Below are 19,482 nucleotides of genomic sequence, written 5' to 3'. Positions count from 1 at the left end.
TCTCAAATCTTCATAACTTTTCATGTTTGGAACTAATCCTGAAGAATCGTATTTCTACTAATTAAAAATAATAATTCAAGGCTTAAAGAAAAAAAAAAGAAGCCTGAAGAAGGCAGCCAGAGAAGGAATAAGAATTCTTTAGGATAGGAGGTAAAAGAAATTGTAGAATAGTAGAAAACGTACTGTTTACCTGTGAAAAGAACTATTAACTCACCATGTTTCACATCTTCAGAAGATGGTTTTAAATCTATTCTGAATACTATGCAATGTTTGTAGATTGTTATGATTTCAATGGGCAATAGGACCTATACAAAAGAGTTAAAAGAAGATCTAAGTCTAGTGTCTTGATTACAATAAGATTAAGTAATGGGAGATATATATTTAGATTACAACAGTAAAGAATCCATGCAGTGAGAGAAAGTATGCCTAGTTTGCCAGTTTGAAAATAGGGAAAAGAACCCCAAAACTCTGAGAATAATAAGTTAGTTCCAGGAAATTGATTGCATCATTTTAGTGGACCAGAATAGAAAGTCATAATTTAAATTTTATAATTCTTTTTAAATTTTTTTAATTTACTACTTGGTTGATGAAGCATTAACACTTTCGGAGCTGGAATCCTCGAAGGCTTTCGGCCATACCCTCATCAATTTGACATAAGACTCTACTAAACTGATTTTAATACTAGAATAAAAACTAAGGGAAGTTCCTACATTGTAAAAATCAGGTTATTCTGATTTCGTCACCAACCTCACAGTTTTCCAGGCATATGTAGAAGAAGTAATTATAATGCCAAAGCATGAAATATAACTAGTTTCATAACCAGAATGAATTATGTCTAATTCTACTGCAGTAAACAATTCATTTTTCAAATCTGTATTCCCCAGACAGCCAAGTCAGGACTTGCTTTTCAAGTGTTTCATTTAAATTGTCAGTATGTCAGTGGAGTTCTACCAGGCAGAGTTTCTGGGCACAAAGAGCCCTTCTCCTCTAGGACTTGGGTGCAAGGGGCTAGAGGGCAATGGTTCTTATGAGAAGGTGATGCTGCTTCTAAGAAAAAAAGAATACGCGTAAGTTAATGCTTAACTACTTTCTTTCTTCTGGAATTCAAATGTTCTGCATCCTTGGAACTGCCAGTTCCTAAGCATTTCTATCTATGCTGGCACTGAATGTTGTATGGACTATCCAATCATTTATATGTATGGTTTCTAATGCTCCCGCCCTAACTCACATAATCCTATCATGACTTAATCTTGGCTTTATAACCTGCCACATTGCCAAGTGATTTTTTTGTTTGGTTTGGTTTGGTTTGGTGTGTGTGTGTTTGTTTATTTGCCTGCAAAGAGGTAGACAACTTCTTTGCACAGCCATAAAGACCTCCTTGCTTCCTGCTTTCCTCTTAACATGCTCCAGAGACAAAACAGATAGAAGCTCAGAGTGAGTGCTTGAGGAAGGCATCAGGGAAGACATCCGTTGACAAGAATCACTTGGCTCCCATGACTAAGTTTGCTGGAAAAACTGGAATGGGTGATGAACGAGTATAAAATACTAACCCGATTGTGACATAAACATTTTCAATGTCTTAAAAATTATGTACAGGGAGTCTTTTTGTTTGGCAGTGTGTGCTTTTATTTATTTACTTACCTATTACTGGTTCTCTTGCAGAATGCCGTGGCTAAAGCTGCTGTGGAAAAACTTGCCTCTCTGTATGGCACCAAGTATACGTATGGCCCAGGAGCTGAAATAATCTGTGAGTCTTGGCTTCAGAACTGTGCAGAGAAACCCGGTGCCTAAAAAGCAACAAATGGTTCCCAGAGCCCTTCTTTTCTGATCATTTAGAGCATGTAGCTTTTGCCTCACAGTGAATTTTTATGAAACATGTAATCAGTTTTCTGTTCAAAACAAGGAGGAAAATATCCTTTTCAACCCATGCAAATATTTGCTCTTAGCAAGCATCTATTAAACATCTAGTATGTGCCAGGTTCTCACTAAGTGCTAAGAGAAAAAGAAAGGAAGAATAGAGAAAAGAAAAGAAACAAGGAAGGGAAAAGGGAAGGAGGGAGATCAGAGCAGTCTTCAAAGAACCTACCGTAGGGAAGAAGGAAAAGTAAATAGTCTATTGTGATACAGGTTTGCTAAGTTCCATGATATTAGGAAGCACTAGGAAAGAATACACCCAAAGACCAATTAACCACCCCCAATATCAGGAATAACTTCCCAAGGTGACGATGCAGAAGCTTTACCTGGAAGAATAATTACTGGAGGAAAGCATAAGAGGAAGTGTTTTCCCGGCTAAGCAGACAGCACGTATGAGGGCTACTTGAGGCACAAGCCACCTTCTAGGGGTAGACGGCAGTCCCTCTGACCAGCCACTTGGCGTGTTCCAGCAAGCAGCAAGAGACACTTAGCAGGAGTGAGGTAGGGACTAGAGCTGTGGATGCTGCAGTTTAGACTTCCCTGGAAGGCACACTCTACAGGACCCATTTTCAATTTCTACTTATGTTTTCCTTTGCCTTCAAATGATTGCTTTCTGTCTGAGGTCTGAAAGGAACAGAAATACACACACACACACACACACACACACATAAAGGCTCAGTCTTGTCGTCAAGGGGCCTCCAGTGCAGTTGGGGAGGCTCCAATCCTGAGTAATTGGATTTTTTTAAAGATTTATGTAGAATACAGTTTTCTGTATTCTCATCATTTTTTAAACTTCTCTGAATCAGGTGGGGTATACTGTCTTCTTAAGTGGTTTCTAGGGGAAATAACTCACCTGTTTATATATTGTAAACTCCCTATATGTTTTATTCAGACTAGTTCAATTAGGTTTCTTATTCCATTATACTGTAAGCCCTTGGAGCACAGTGGCAATGTCTCTCCTTTGTCCTGGCATTTCCAGATTTGAGCCCATGGCCTGCTGTTCAGTGAGGGCTGTACAATTGTTGATGGAATAAATAGATGAATGAATGAATAAACAAATGATTGATTCATTTGTTAGTGATAACATAATTGTTATTGAATTAATTAATAATTGAATGAATGCTTAATCTATGCCAGGCCTGAAGATACATAAATAAAGGCACAGTCCTACTCTCAAGCTTATTCTTCAATTTCATCATCCAGCATAGTTTTTTTCTTTTTCTTTTTTTTTTTTTTATTGAGATAGCACTTCACTCTGTTGCCAGGGCTGCAGTGCAGTGGCATGCAACACAGCTCACTGCAGCCTCAAACTCCTGGGCTCAAGCAATCCTCCCTCCTCAGCCTTCTGAGTAGCTGGACTACAGGTGGGAGGCACCACGCCCAGCTAACTTTTTTATATTTTGTAGAGATGGGGTCTCGCTATGTTGCCCAGGCTGGTCTCGAACTCCTGGCTTCAAGAGATCCTCTTGCCTCAGCCTCCCAAAGTGCTAGAACTACACTGGTGAGCCACCAGTCCTGGCCCATTCTGTGTAGTTTCAATAGGGTTTATGGTCTTCTCTCACCATTCATCATGACCTTTCCTTATTTTCCTGGAAGATATACATTCTTTCATACTATTGAGTGTAGTTTACCGTGGCATACAAGCATGCAGAGAATTTTATATTACAAATTACATACTTTCTGAAGTATTAAACATATAACTCCCACAAAGTAGGTTAGTGGTAAGATAGGACTAGGTTTTTAAAACTGCTCCCATATCCTTTATGATCCAGTTTACTAGAAAATTGGCCTACTCATAATATTTCACACAGTGAAGCATTTGTAATTATAAAAGGAAACTGGTGATTTTTTAAAGCTCCTTTCTAGATTTAAAGATTTTTCTTCCCTTGCTGTTTGCACACTTCAGATCTTGCTGCTGGGGGCTCTGACGACTGGGCTTATGACCAAGGAATCAAATATTCCTTCACCTTCGAGCTCCGAGACACAGGCAGATACGGCTTTCTCCTCCCTGAATCCCAGATCCAGGCAACCTCCGAGGAGACACTGCTGGCGATCAAGTACCTTGCCAACTATGTCCTGGAACATCTGTACTAGTTGAGAAAGCTGAGAGCCTTATTGCAAAATACTCACTTTTCATTTCTTTTCTATCTTGAATTCTTATTTTTGTTTGCCTGGATGTTTTACAGATCCCATTCTTTCTTTTAAGCTTCTGGGTCTATCAAACTAAGTGAATCTCTTCATATTGATCATAATAAAAGTGAATCATTATACTTGGAAAACTTGACAAATTGTCTACCTCTTTCGAGAAAAAGCAGTGTGTATAAATGACTAAGTAAGTCATGCACAGATGATGATGTGGTTGGCCACACAGGAGTTATAGTCCTTGGGGTGTTGGCCAACATTGGCAGGGTGCAGAGATGCACAGGTTATAATGGGAGGCTTGTGAATAGGAAGAAATATAAAGGGAAATTTAGGACTATAAAACCTGGTATAGATGAAAAGACACCATCTCGATCTAGCTTTCATCTCAGCTCATTGAACTTATTTCATGAGCTCTCTACTATGTGCCATGCACTTTGCTAAGCAATCGAATAAAGATCAATGAAAAAGAAAAATAACACTCCTGCCCTCAGTTGGTTGGACAGGTCAGTCAGGAAGATAGACATTAAACAAATAATTAACTCACTGGTTAATAATTTGATAATTAGAGATTTAATTTACATTAAGCAAATAAGTGCTGGTCAGACTATACAAAAAGAACATATAGAAAGCCTACCTACCTGATGTGGGGGGAAGGCTCTCTCAGGAACTGCTGTAACCTGAGAAATGAGTCACAATTAGCTAGACAAAGGGAGCAGCACCCTTCCAGGCCTGTGACCACTCAGAAGGTGTAAGAAAGCCAGTGAGGGTGAACTTAGAGAGTTGAGAGAGGAGGAGCATGTGTAGGGGCTGGGGAGGAGTAGGGAACCACATCAGGCAGAGCTTAGAGGTCATGTTAAGGACTTGGGGCATCGGTCTAAGAAGCCATCAAAGATACTAAGTTGTAAATGACATGATCGGAGTGTTTTTTAAACACCAACTCAGCTAGAGTGTGGAAAGAAGATTGAAGGTGAGATATGAGCAGTGGTCCCCAACCTCTTAGGCACCAGGGACCAGTTTCAGGGAAGACAATTTTTCCACAGACCAGGTTGAGAGGCGGATGGTTTCAGGATGATTCAAGTACATTACATTTATTGTGCAGTCAAACCTCTCCGCTAATGATAATCTGTATTTACAGCCGCTCCCCAGCACTAGCATCACTGCCTCAGCTCTACCTCAGATCATCAGGCATTAGATTCCCATAAGGAGCGGGCAACCTAGATCCCTCCCATGCACAGTTTACAGTAGGGTTCGTGCTCCTATGAGAATCTAATGCTACCGCTGATCTGACAGGAGGTGGAGCTCAGGCGATGATGCGAGCAATGGGGAGTGGCTATAAATACAGACGAAACTTCACTCGCTTGTCAGCGGCCTGAGGGTTGGGGACCACAGGGCATGAGGATGTCAGGGACCCTGGCTGGACCAGTTGGGCCAATGAAAGTGGCAAAAATCACTCCATGACTTGTACATCATACATGACTTGATGTTTTCCAGGATTAGAACTGAACATGCTAATGCTGGGAAGTATTATGCCAAGTTCAAATTTTAAAATACAATGATATGTATTTAGGTTATAACCTGGAGGCATCTCTTATTTTAAAGTCATAGAAAATTATTATTAACTGATTATTTTTATGTGGATTCAAGGAAAATTAGATTCCATATTGAGCATAATATGTTAAGATATCTATAACAATGTTCTATTTGTAAAAAGAATCCTTTGAAGTCACAAGGTTTGCTTGGAAGTTGTCAAGCCAACGAATAATTAATTGCATTATTTGTCCACTAGATGGTAGCAGTAAGGATGCTACGATTTGTCAAGTAATCATCTTCAAAATAATTTAGTGATACATCATCTAAATAGAGAGAAAGAGAGACCCTTAAGTGCAAAAATCAAATTACCATGAATTCTTCAGTATGGTAATAAAAAAATAGATGTAATTTAGCTAAATTCTTTCCCTCACTCTATTTAAGTTATATCCAAGTTGAGAATCAGAGGACTAACTCAACCATAGTGACTACCGAGTGAAGTTATCTTGCTGGAGACGTATCATCCAATTCCTACCCCACAGGATACTCCCTTACCCTGCCTCTGGTGGGTAACATCAACCCCTAACTAAGGGATGCTGTGGCCCAAAGTTCAAAAGTCATGTGGTAAACCATAAAGAGCCAACCCTCCAAAGTCCCTAAATTGAATGCTTTAGTTAGGAATGCATGCAGGCTTTTTTTTTTTTAATTCCAAGGACTTTTTAAGGAGCAGAATAAGAAATAGGAAATCAAATACACAAATATTCCCATTTGAAACCCCCTGTATCTGAGATGTCTTGCACCTGAGACATTTTTGATGTAACTCCTTTCTACTGAAAGTTAATAGCTAGCTGGCTAGGAGTTCCACTTGCCTGAGCTAAACCAAGAAAAACAGAAAGAGAAGTCTGCTTTAGTCCTTCCCAATGCAATAGTGTCTGGTGCTCTCCTGCCCAGGTGACCAGAGACTGCTGTGAATCCCCCACTCAGCCTAACCTATGCAAGAGCTCCAGGCTGTGAGGGCACCTCTTCTCTTCCCTCCTTTAACCTTCTCCCGCCTTGAGAGCCCTTGAAGGACAGGTTCTGCACCCTTCCTTCAGCTCCAAGTTCTCCATCTCCCCAAAGCAACAATTAACCAACAGCACAGAAGTGGCCCCATGAATCTTTCTTTCTCAAATGGCATAGCTAGAAAATAACAAGATGGTTTTCCTGTCTGGATTATGGAATTCCTACACACCTAGAATCATATGCCGTGTGTTTATCTGCTTTTGCAAGCTGACCCATATGAATTGGTCAAAGAGAGAATTTCTAGAAGGAAGAACCAAGAACAATTAACAAAGTTCATTTGTAGGACAAATAGGGTTTAATAAGCCTCTTAGGTCATCTCGTTGGAGCAGGTAGTCACTCCCTCCTACCAGGTCTAACACTGCCTGAATCACATACATACATATTTTTCCAGAAATGCCACCTTTGCTGCAACTAATGAAGGCAAATTTATCTGCAGCATTTGAAGTGTAGTTTTGTTTCAATGTTAAGAATCCAACAACTGCAACTAAAAAGCAACAAATTTTTTCAACGTACCCTTTATGAGGTATGTAAATGAATTACAGAAGTTTGTTGGACTGGATTTGAAGATGGAGACCTATTTGAAAGATTCTATTAAATCACAAGAGACCTTTCACTTCCATTTTCTAGGATATTTCTTTTATAGTAATAATGTTTAAAAATATATGTAGAAAGGCATAGTTAAAAACATAAAGTTATATTTTAAAACATGGCTAGACACACATTACTACAAAAATCCTAGGAATACAAAACTCCAGAAAGATGGACAATTATTGCTATATGAAGCATTCAACTTTTAATTACTTTTTAAAGAAATTAATTTAACCTATGAAACATCACATAGTCTTACACAGTCAATCCTAAAATGATAGGGTGTCCAACAACTATTCATCCTTTTCTACACATATGCCAAGACCTTTTATAAATCTTGATGTAGTAATATAAGGTTACACTAAATTATGCCTGCCAAGAGATAGCACCTGTTTTGAGAAAAAGCTCAAGAACATTCTTGAAATCCATCTATTGCACTTTTCTTCAGAGGCTACATATATTGGAGAGGAGGGTAAGTCTAAATGTATCACACTTTTATTCCTATTCCAGAAACAGGGAATTGTCAATATGCAATAGATATTAAGAGGCCAAAGATGCATTTTTATTGATCATCAGTCTTATCTTGAGAGATACCAGGATCCCCAAAGCATTCACCTAGATCCTTAAATAAAATGAAGTGTCCTTCCTCCTTCACCTGACAAACAGACGTAGAAGCCTTCTCTACGTAGTTTTAAAACCAGTCACACAGAAAAGACTTCAAGAAAATATATCAGAATGCTAGAATTAAGAGGGATTTCTGTTTCTTCTTTAAACTTTCCTATATTTTGCAAAATTATTTTTAATAGGCATCTATGACTTTTAGAATCAGAAAACTAACTCAAAAAGAGCAAAGCTATAGCATAAAAAAAGAATTATTGAAGTAGTTCACATTAAAACAAAGACAGAGAGCTGTTTCATCCTTAAAGCTTGCAGCCACCACTTTAATCTATCACATGACATATCATGATGATACTCGTCAGCTCTGCAGCCTGGCAGTGGCTAACTATAAGTCTCTGTTTACAGAACCTGACAATTTTATCAACTGCCTAGAGGGCATGGGCATGTTTTTTAGCACCTACCATGTACCAAGCTCTTACATATGCTATCTCATTGGCCCTCACAGCCATTTGTTAGAGTCACATCAGCATTCTGTTTTACAAAGGAGGAAACCAAGGCCCAGAATGACTAGGAAGCCTGCTCAAGATGACGTAGCTAGTATTTGGGAGCTACTTGAAAATTACATCTGTCTAAACCCAATATCAAGCTTTTGCTTTTCCACTGTGCCCTAGTCAAAAGCACCTTTAGTCAAAAGCACCTTTAGTCAAAAGCAATACAGCAAACATTTGCTTTGGGAGTTTCTAATTCTTATGAGTTTGCCCAATGTCAAGAACATGAAAGTATTTGTAAAAGCCTCCTCTTCCTTACTTCAAGGTTGGGGCAGGGAATCTACTTTCAGGAATAAAAGAAGGTCTTAAGTTATACCACACATCTATCAGATTGAGAAGAATGGAGTTATTGCTACTGTATATGTAACAGTGACATTTCCCAAACAGTATTATTTTGATGATAAAAATATACAACCATAACTGAGAAGTTTTATATACAATCATCCATACATTTGCCAATGTGAAGAGGTAGTTTTTAAAAAGAAATTCTAATAATTTATCTGATCAGATAAATTCAGTCACTCTTTTAAGCTACCTACGGTTCTAGGTAAAGCTATTATTCCCCCAAATAATCCATAATTAACTGAATAGTGTTCAAGGCTAAAGATCCCCTAGAGTCTGTTTAAAATGGTCTATATAGATGGCTTTCATTAATTCAACTTTCAAAAAGCATTTGTTTGGCACACAGAGCATCCAGACTCCAAAGACAGTGTCCAATGAATAAACATTGCAACATTGATATTTTCTTGCCTTCAAGGAGTCCTCAAGTTATATTAGGAATAGGGTTTACTTCTGAGGACAGAGAGAAGGGAAGGGCAAAGGAGTTGAGATGCGGGCACTATAGCCCTTAAGTATTTACTTTTTTACAAACAGAAGTACAGAGAAAATATAGCAAAAGTATTAATATTGTAAAATCTAGGTGGTGAACACCTCAATGTCTTCCATGGTACTTAGAGTATTTTTAGTATATTTATAGTATTTTGTAATTTAAATTATTTTAATTTAATAATTTGTAATCCAGCTTCAAAAACATATTTTATATCATTAAAAAGTACTCACCAAGGTTCTATGGCCAGATACTCAAATTCATCTCAGTCTCCAAGTGCAAATTTTAAAACTGATTCCTTCCATCATTCAATTCAAACAGAGTGGTACAATAGTATTTTAAAATGAACAGAACTGGGTTTAAATTCTCTCTCTGTGAATATATTGGCCTCTGTTACCTTGGGCAAGTTATTTGCTAAAGTAATCTGCATCCCATCTTGTACCTGTAAAATGGGTATCCTCTACTATAAAAGGTAGATGAGTAGCATGGGCATTCAGTGTTAGTGTTTTTTCCTCTTCCCAGCTGAAAAAATACAGAGAGTTTGAGAGGGAAACAGTTATGAGACAGAACCCTAAGAGGAAATCAGCTGCTCTTCAAGATAAGGGCAGAGGCATAAAACAGGCAGAGGGGCTCAAGGCAGGCAAAGAATAACCATGAGGTTCATCCTTCCTGTGGGTTTGATCGCTACAACCCTTGCGATTGCTCCTGTCCGTTTTGACAGGTAAATCTCACATCCTGTGTTCTGGTCTCCGTGTAGGAAGAGGACTAAGGAATGTTTCTTTACATTTAATGTTTTTTATCTCTTGCCTCCTTAAAGGGAGAAGGTGATCCGTGTGAAGCCCCAGGATGAAAAACAAGCAAACATCATAAAGGACTTAGCCAAAACCAATGAGGTAAAGCATTTAGAGGTATATTTTATATTTTCTTTCCGTTTTCTGTTTTCTATGAGATACTTTTTCAAATTTTATCTTTAATGCCTACAGGGGCAACTAAAGACAATTAAATAGAAGGGGAAATAACGGGAGCTACTTGGACATTCATCCAATGGCCAATACTTCACCTTTTTTGTTTTGTTTTGTTATCCCAGACTACTACTTCTGTTTTTTCTCCCAAAAGCTTTGCGAACAACAGTTTTTTCTAGGTAAAATTGTGTAGTCAGGAGATGTTCTCCATACCTTTATGAGAGCCTCCCGTGCCTTGCCGGCTGCATTCTCCCCACTCCCACCGCTCTTCTCTGGTCGCGTAATTTCTGTTAAAGTACTAACTGATAACCTGAAGGTACTGGCTGATATCAAGAGGTGACCCTTTCCAAGAGCAGGTACATTTTAAAAGAAGATTCTTGAAGTTAGATCAGTCCTTTAAAATCCATCAGGCTAAAATAATCATTGTATCATGTACTCAGCTGCTCCTATACACGAGGCACATAGTGCCAGCCACCTTACACATGCTACTTCAAATTCTCCCACACATTTGTAATGTCAGGGTCCTAATAAAACCTGTGTAATATAGAAGAATTGAATTCCAAAGACAATAAATTAACTCACCAAGATTACACATCAGATTTAAACCCAGACCCGAATCTAGGATTTATTCTAGTCACACACACACTCTTATCTCCACATCAAATCAATCAAAAGTTCTACTTATCTAATTCCCAAACATTTCTCAAACCCATACTTCACCCTCCATTCCATTGCCACTGCCAAGTTCATGTCCACTCTATTACCAGGACAATTTTGATAGTCCTGTAAGTAATGCTTAGGCTTTTAATCTTGCCTCCCAAAAAGCCGAGTCTTCATTGCACACTGATTGCTCTCTCAAAGTGTCTCCTGTCTCCACTATCTTTACATAATGTGCTCTCTATATATCCTAATTTATTTTGTTTGTTTCCACATTGTTTCATACTCACCCTTGTGCCTTCCACTATATTAGTGTCAAATTTTTAGTAATTTTCTAGTTTCCACTTGAATAAAATCTGTAACTCTGAAAAAAATCTGATAATTGCATTACTCCATCTGAAGGTCATTACTGAGAGGCAGCCTAACACGGAAAGAGTATCTTCTTTAGAGCCAAATGCTTAGGCTCAAATCTCAGCTCTACCCTAGATCTGTGGCCTTAAACAAGTTATTCAACCTCTCTGGCTCTCAATTTCCTCCTCTGTAAAGTGGGGCTAATAATCATAACTATTTTGAAGGTTGCTAAAAAGACTAAGTTTTGGGTAGCACTCAGAAGCAGAGCTGATCATAAGTCCCATAGAAGCATTTTCTATTGGTATTGGTATGGCATTCATTATACTTCATGATCTGCCAAACTGCCTGCCTCTCCAATCTCCTGCTCCTGTGCCCTCTTTCTCACTCTTCAAACTCCATAAACACCAAAGACTCACCCACCTTGGCCCCACACACCTTTTCTCACAAGGAATGTGTTCCTCTCCTTCTTTACCCAGCTAAGTCTTACTTATTCTTCAAAATCCAACTCAGGCAGTGTCTCCTACAGGAAATCTCCTCTACCCATCAACTCTGATGACCCAGTTTGGGTTGTTTCCTGTGTTCCTGGAACACACTGTTCCTTCCCCTGGCATTGGTTACCATGCTGGAAACACGCATGCATGGCTCTGTCTCCTACACTAAACCCCTTGCCTCCCGTAAGTCTCTTATTAGCCTCTACAGCTGTGGCAGCTCTGTGCCTGATGCTTAATAAATGAAATTTCACTGAGCTCTAAGCTTTTGCTCCACGTTACCATGCTAAAACAAAGAACTTTCTATTGTGATAAGATGGCCCTGCCTAATTTATCTTTAAATCACACTACATTTTTCATATGTCCAACTCATGCTGTAGCTCTTTGATCAAAATAAACAAACATATTTGTTGGTTCTTAGAAACCTCATATTGTCACATAATTAATTGACCTAAAGGCAGAGGGAAAGTCAACTAAGAAATAGCCAGGCAGACTTAGACAGACCTATAAGCTTGGTGTGATGGGTGGAAATTGAGCATTTCCTTCACATTTCCCAGGCTGGGGACATTTGGTTTCACAATTAAGTATGATTTTGAAGAATCACAAGAACTGGAATCTTCTCAAAGTTATTTTAGCCTGAATGCTATACTTCTGAGCTCATACACCAAATTTTTGAAATTCTTAGTGAGGGGTAAAGAAACAGAAGGAAATCAGCACTTGTTAAGTGCTTGCATGTCCCAGACCTCATACCTATTTCACAATCCTCACAACACTCCCATTGGACTCTCATTAGCCCCATTTTGCAGGAGAGAGGATTGAAACTCAAAGAATCATAGTAACTTGCCTAAGGACATATTGCTAGAAAAGTGACAGGGCTGGGAGATTATGCATTCTGTTGGATACAGACCTTCCAGGAATTCCAGAGTTTACAGGGACATTGGGTTTTGAGGCCTGACTGGGCAGAAAAAGTGATATTTAATCTAAATTCTTAATTAAAGGCAGATGTTGTGGCTAAATCAATTCATCCCCCAAATTGTTGAAGCAAACAAATTAACCAATCCTTTTGGCATTGATAGATAAGATGTCCTAAAAACGTGATCAGTACCAAATGTTTTCTTTTCCACTCTCTAATATTCGACAGCCCTTAAATGTATTTGCAAAAATCTCATAAGCTTATTTTAAAAAGAGTCCATACCTTAGTCACACTGAGCCCCAAATTCCTTGTCTGATGTATAACACATGGTTATTTCTTAATAAGTATGTGTTGGGTGAGCAAATAAACAACTGTGACTAACATCAAATTCATTTCTGCAGTTTGACTTCTGGTATCCAGATGCCATTCACTACGTAGCTGCTAACGTGACGGTGGATTTCCGAGTTAGTGAGAAGGAATCCCAATCCATCCAGTCTGCCTTGGATTAAAATAAAATGCACTATAAGTAAGTCCTCTGCAAATATTCAAATGTATTAGATACTCAAAGTTTTTGGAACCTTGAAATTGAGAGGAAAGTGTTACAATGAAGCTATTTTTAATTGGACCTCTGAAAAACTGAAGCTTGATCTGTGAGATAAAGTTCACAGTTACTTCTAGACAGACTATTGAAGCCTGCTTACAGAGGTGATAAGATCAAACTTGGAAGCTCATCCTCCATCTTATATTTGCTCCAATCTGCAAGAATGACAATTACCTATATCTGCCATCTCCAAAACCAGCCCTTCCTGAGCACAGAGCCCAGGTGAGCAGGTATGGCTTAAATCAAGAGAGGAGAATTTCAAATAGCCAAAGATGCAAAAAAGAGTCATTCTAGCCCCACAGAGAAATAAGAGAAAAGTAGAATGTATTGAGCACCAACCACGGGCCACAAACAGTCTGGACCCTGGGGCAGAGCCCAGCAATGAATACCATAAGTAAATGCGTGATTTAAAAAACAAGATGTGTTTTTATATTTTTAAACATTCAGCAGTTTGATGTACTGAGGGGTCCAGTTTTAACTTCAGGCATTGTCATCCTAGGATTCCCCTTTACTGAGAACTTCACTGTCAAAATACTGCTAAACACTAGTTCTTTCCTTTTGAGCTTGCTATTTCATGACTCCACTACCTGACTTAATGCTTTAACTCAAAAGGGCTTCTTCTGGCTGAGATAAAGATCTTACTGATGTCAGTAATGTTATATTGCAGAGCAGGATTTACTGCTATTTGTCATGACTTGATTGTATTTATGACATTGCTACAATATCTCAAATGAATATAAACTCTATTGAAATTAAGCAATTATATAAGACAAGCAAAAATTCTTGCTCATGATTTAAAAAAGTAGCAGGCTATTATTTTTGATGATTATTGATCACTGTTTTTTTTTTTTGCTATTGTTTCAAAAGGGTTGTGATACAAACGTAGAAGTTAATAAGTTGAGGAACACAATTAAAAATTAATTTATACCAGCATTTATCACTTCTTAATTAATATATCGATATGTATTTTTCATGTTTTTATAAATTGCACCATTAAAATTAAAATAGATACTTCATAAATGTAACTACAAGATCTCAGAAATTTATACATTATGGACTATCTGCTTACACTAGGGTTCAGACGACATTTTGATTCTTTCAACTAAAAGAAATCATCCCTCCACCCTAAATAATCCCTGGTTACTTTGTCTCTTGATTCATTTTGCAGCCAGTCTTCTCGAATGTACACCTCACTTACGATACTCTCCACTTCACTTCCTTAACATGGACCTGATCTTGATTCCTATGATCAACTAATTCTTACAAATTATCCAGGCAAAGCTAAAATAAAAAGTAGTGCTCTGGCCAAATTTTGTATAATTTGGCTTGAACAGCAGGGTAAAAAATTAGGTGTTATATTTTCTTTAATAACCTTATCGTGTAGACAAAAAGCTAGTTGCTTGGCATGAGCATGAATAGTAGAGTGAATCACGGTAAGACACCTAGGCATGTGGCCGACGTCCTTTCATTTTATCAAATAACTCCCATCAGCCCTTTCTCCTCTTTAGTCCTCTAGTCCTCTCCTAGCTTGAAATGGTTCCAACCCAGCTAGAGATCTAAATCCAGATCCTCACAAATAGCGTGTTTTCACTTTGTCTCATGCCAAGATGGTGTCTTGCTATCTACATCAAGAATTGAAGTGTAAACTACCTATAAAAATTAGTTTTATCTAATTAAGACATGATTTCGAGAAATTGGCCCAAATCAGCCACAGTTGTAGGAAAGCTGTATAATTAGATAGTTACCTTCCTCAGAAATATAAATATGTAAAGTGATCTGAGCAGACAAGAACTATTTAAAATCTTGTCTCCAAGTACTAATTATATAGATAATTTTATTTGCATATTAATTATATGTGTTACTTCATGTCAGTCAGCAACAGAAGAGGGTTCTAAGAACAGAAACATCTGGTTGGACCCAGGCACCAGGCTGAATTAAACATATTAAGAGGCTGGTTTGACACAATGATTTACTTAGACATCCTTCATTAGACAGTGCATATAAACCACTATTTAGTTTAAAACATCTGTGTTGTGATTTTTTTCAATTTTCAGAAAATTATTAATAAATTACTAAGCCAAATTTTATTTTAGAGTGACATGCTTGCTCCCCCCTCTTTTTTTTTACACTTTTACAAAATCACATAAGGCCAAGTCCAAAAAAAACAAATAATATGTATATACTAACAAACCTGAGACTGGTGAACAAATGTCAAAAGGAAAGCACATCCATTGGACTGAGCCTCAGGGACAGATACCATATTTGGATTTAGCAGTTAAAAATCCTAGTGTTTTTAATATTTTTCACATTTTAGATAGACAATCTTTAACATTGTCTTTTCTTCAAATGCTAAAGTTAGAAAATTAAGAATTGTTAACAAAAGGTAATTCAGAAAATAACTATTAATATAATAATAAAACTCAAATGGTATAATTAAGTAAAATCTTATTAAGATCCACATAAGATTATGTGGGAATATTTCTTTTGAAATATATGCCAAAGAAAGAAATATATGCCAAACCGACACAGTGATAATCAACACTTCATATAAATGTGTAATTACATAGCAATGATCAGACACAATTTATATTCCAAGTATATACGCAATCCTGTCAAATAAGTGTTTCAATCAAAGAAATCATTCTAATATGTCACTCTATTCATTTTTCTTTCTGCTCCACATTTTTACATATTCTTGCCTAAGAGTATAACATGTATATTAGGCCTGCTACAAATGTCTAAGTGTAAAGTTGGTCATGGTGAAAAACAGAGGAGCGTGGAAGGTAAGAAGATGGGTTCTGAAGCAAGGCTGTCTGGGTCCAGTGCCATTCAAATAATGCATTAGCTATTTTTATTTATTTATTTATTTTTAATTTTTTTTTATTTCAGTATATCATGGGGGTACAAGCATTTAGGTTACATATATTGCCCTTGCCCCACCCGAGTCAGAGCTTCAAGGATGTCCATCCGCTAGATGGTGCACACCTCACCCAGTGGATAGAGCTGGAACCCATTCTACTAAGTGAAATATCCCAAGAATGAACAAACAAGCACCACATGTACTCATCATCAAATTAATATTAACTGATCAACACTTAAGTGCATATATAGTAATAACATGCGTTAGATATTTAACATTGACAATTTATTTAACATCTCTTCCTTTCATTTACCGTGTATATAAAATGGGGATAAGAATGGAACCTATTTCATAGGGGTTTCATGAAGATTGACTGGGACCATAAAAAAAAATTGTTTTTTGCCTGGTCCTTTACTTCTACTAATGCAAATAAAGGAAAGGCCAGTTATACATGTGCTAACATGGGTATGCACACACACGTACATCACACACACACGTACATCACACACACACCCAGTGCAACAGGGGATAACTAGAGGCTATCACCAAATGCTTCGTTTCCTTCCTCGTGAGTAAATTAGTGCCTTAAAGTTTATCATCCAACAGTAGTATACCTCAAATGTTGGGAAATCCATGTTAATAAGTACAGCGTTTGATGCATGGTAGCCCAGTTAGGGAGTGAACGGGGACAAATTGGATCTCCTGGAAACCTGAAACCATACTTTTTGAATAGCCCCTATCCTGGTATAATGGGGCATCAGGAGAATCCAGACCAATCTATATGGCACCCTGAATTGGGCAAACATTACAGAAGCCTCTGAAGACGAAGCAGAGTACTGGTCTGATAACACTATCCAAGGATTTCACTCTTGTGGCGAAGCCATGGTTGCACAATCATTAACAGCTAGGTACTGAAGTCAGACCCCTGTAGATTGAAATCCCAACTCCTGTATTTTACTAGTTGTATCAATTTTGGAAATCAGCCTAACCTCCATAAAAACAGGGAGTGATAATGGTACCCAATGAATCATGTTGACGGGATAAAATGTAAATACAGTGCTGAGCAGAGAGCCTGGCACATAAGAAAGGCTCAATAAACATTAACCATTTGTGTTATTAAATCCCCAGTGATAATTATTTACTCTTTTACCTACATTTAGGGATTTTTTTTTAACAAATTAAGCAAATTTTGGAGCACTAAAATAATATTTGAGAGAAAGTAATTTGGTTTCATCTGCTTACGCTTGGCTGCTGGTTAGTGGAAGGACTCATGAAAATAACATCTGGCCCTGGTTCTTAATTTCTAGCTTTAGGCTTAATTTCTAGTCCCTATCAGCAACAATCTGGCATGATTCTGATGTCCTCATGCAGCTGCATTTATAGAAAGATTGTATTTCAGCTCACATGATTTTTTTTTTTGCTACTGTTATCACTAGAGCTAGATTGATATGTGTAAAAGTCTAAAAATATTATTAGATACAAGCTTCTTGTGACTATTTAATACTGCCTTATGTTACAAATCAACCTTTGGGACCATAAAATTTCTCTTTTGCCTGGTTCCTCTACTTCTATTAATGCAGGTGGAGCAAAAGCCATATGCCCTCTTTAGAGCTTAAAGCAATTAATCATGTCTGTAGTGACCAACCAAAATATAATTTCAAACCTTCTCAGGCTTCCTATGAGTTTTAGTGCCACATGCTCCACCTGATTCCAAAATTGCTATTACAAATTTATTTTCTCCGAAATTCCAGATTCGTCATAAGTCAAAAGCAAAGCACACAGTGAGATAGATGTAATGTGCATAATGATGTGCTTGTCAGCGCCGTTAATGGGAATCAATATTCATGAGCAGTGCTTGGTCCCATGTGCTAAATAAACTCTAATTAGGAGTATACAGCGTGTGTGTTCCGCATCAGAACTTAGATCAGTCAGTCAGTCTGCAAGGAGAAACCAACAAATAGAGTGGAGCTCTGCAGTGTCACAGCCCATTATCGTAAGAAATTGAAGCAATCAAAGAATCAAACAACTACATACCGTCAAAGCCTGGTTTAAAAATGTGTCAAGTCTGGAACATGGTTTCAATTTTGTGACTCAACTTCACTATTATTCTGAAGTTCACTGGGTGCCTAAAGCGTGACAAACACTTCTCAGATTTTACTTCATTTCATCCTCAACACAATTCTGAGTGGCATATTTGGTCCCATCGTAAAAGTTAGAAAATTGAGGCTCAGAGAAATAACTGAACTGCCCATGATCACATTAAGTATTAAGCAGCCAGACTGGGGTTGGACCCAAGAATGTCTGACCACAGGTCACTGCTTCCTTATTTGATAGGATCTGTGGTGGTGGAAAGAATGCACGATACTGTCCTAAATGACTAGAATGAACATTAAAAACTAGACAGCAGTTTCCTACATGCAGGATTCACTGCTAACAGAAGAAAAATGCATGTACATTTCATTACCAACCGTAAGATAATGCTTTTATTTATATGGAGTTAATGGGAAATAACATAATCTAAACAAAATTGTTCAGATGAGTACAACTTTACATAATCCTTTCTTTTAAATATTTTTATTGAAACGTTTGCATTATGAGCTAGTTTTCAGCTCTGCAAAATGAAGTAAATTGAATATAGTTTACCTTTAGGTGAAGGATTATCATTATAAATGTAAATTTTCATACTGAGCTATGAGAGAATGACATTTTCAAGGGCTACCAAAGTACGTTCTACCATTTAGACCTACGTCAAGAGACCACTGACCCATGTTTGCTAAGTCCTTCTGTCTAGGTAGTTTTGCTTTCCTTACTTTTTTTTTTTTCTGTCAGCCATTATCTACTGATATCAGTGTAAGTCATTTCCCGTATAACCAATGCATTCCTTCTAGTTTAAATAAGCTTTTCAGAACTGTATCTAAAATAAGAGGAACAAGGGGAGGGTGCTTGTAAATCTTTTACAGCTATAAAATGGTATTTAACATATTAAGGAATCTAATAATAGACTTTAATGCAACCACACATCAATGGACAATAATTTGATCATATAAATAGATACTGCCATATCAACCTCAAAGTGGCACTCAACATCAGACTTAATGGTGAAAGACAGGTTTTCCTGTTAAAAGCAGAAAAAAAAAAAGAGAGTGATTTCTTTCACTGCTATTATTTACCATTGTTCAAAGCGTTTAGCCAATGCAAAAAAGTAAGGAAAACAGAAATAATTATTGGAAAAAAGTGGAAAGTATAGTTATTTGCAGAAGAAATAACTACACAAAAAGCCCTAAGGATGTAACTAAAAATTCTTAGAATTAAAAAAAATAGTTTTTTAAGCAATAAAGTGGCTGATAAGTGAAACTAAAGCTATTAGTTTTTTTAATATATCAATACTATAATAACCAACTCAAAAATGCAGTGGGGAAAAAATT

At 37.4% G+C, this 19,482-nt stretch overlaps 2 protein-coding genes across 2 annotated transcripts in view; both read left to right on the top strand.

The window, feature by feature from the left end:
* CPB1 (carboxypeptidase B1 (tissue)) overlaps positions 1 to 4,193 on the top strand; it is a 39,832-nt gene extending 35,639 nt beyond the window's left edge. The window contains exons 10-11 of the mRNA XM_012642885.1: positions 1,663 to 1,747; positions 3,821 to 4,193. Of these exons, the coding sequence (XP_012498339.1) occupies positions 1,663 to 1,747; positions 3,821 to 4,008 (273 nt within the window). The 3' untranslated portion in view covers positions 4,009 to 4,193. The remainder of the gene's footprint in view (positions 1 to 1,662; positions 1,748 to 3,820) is intronic.
* Positions 4,194 to 9,878: 5,685 nt separating this feature from the next.
* The window catches only part of CPA3 (carboxypeptidase A3 (mast cell)), a 23,174-nt gene continuing 13,570 nt past the window's right edge, over positions 9,879 to 19,482 (top strand). The window contains 3 exon segments of the mRNA XM_012642884.1: positions 9,879 to 9,946; positions 10,043 to 10,118; positions 12,998 to 13,122. Coding sequence (XP_012498338.1) covers positions 9,879 to 9,946; positions 10,043 to 10,118; positions 12,998 to 13,122 — 269 coding nt within the window.

This window comes from Propithecus coquereli, unplaced genomic scaffold (assembly GCF_000956105.1).
Source record: "Propithecus coquereli isolate 6110/MARCELLA unplaced genomic scaffold, Pcoq_1.0 Scaffold19, whole genome shotgun sequence".
Classification (NCBI taxonomy): Eukaryota; Metazoa; Chordata; class Mammalia; order Primates; family Indriidae; genus Propithecus; species Propithecus coquereli.
The sequence above is the reverse complement of the archived record's forward strand: the minus strand, read 5'-3'. Positions and strand labels throughout refer to the sequence as shown.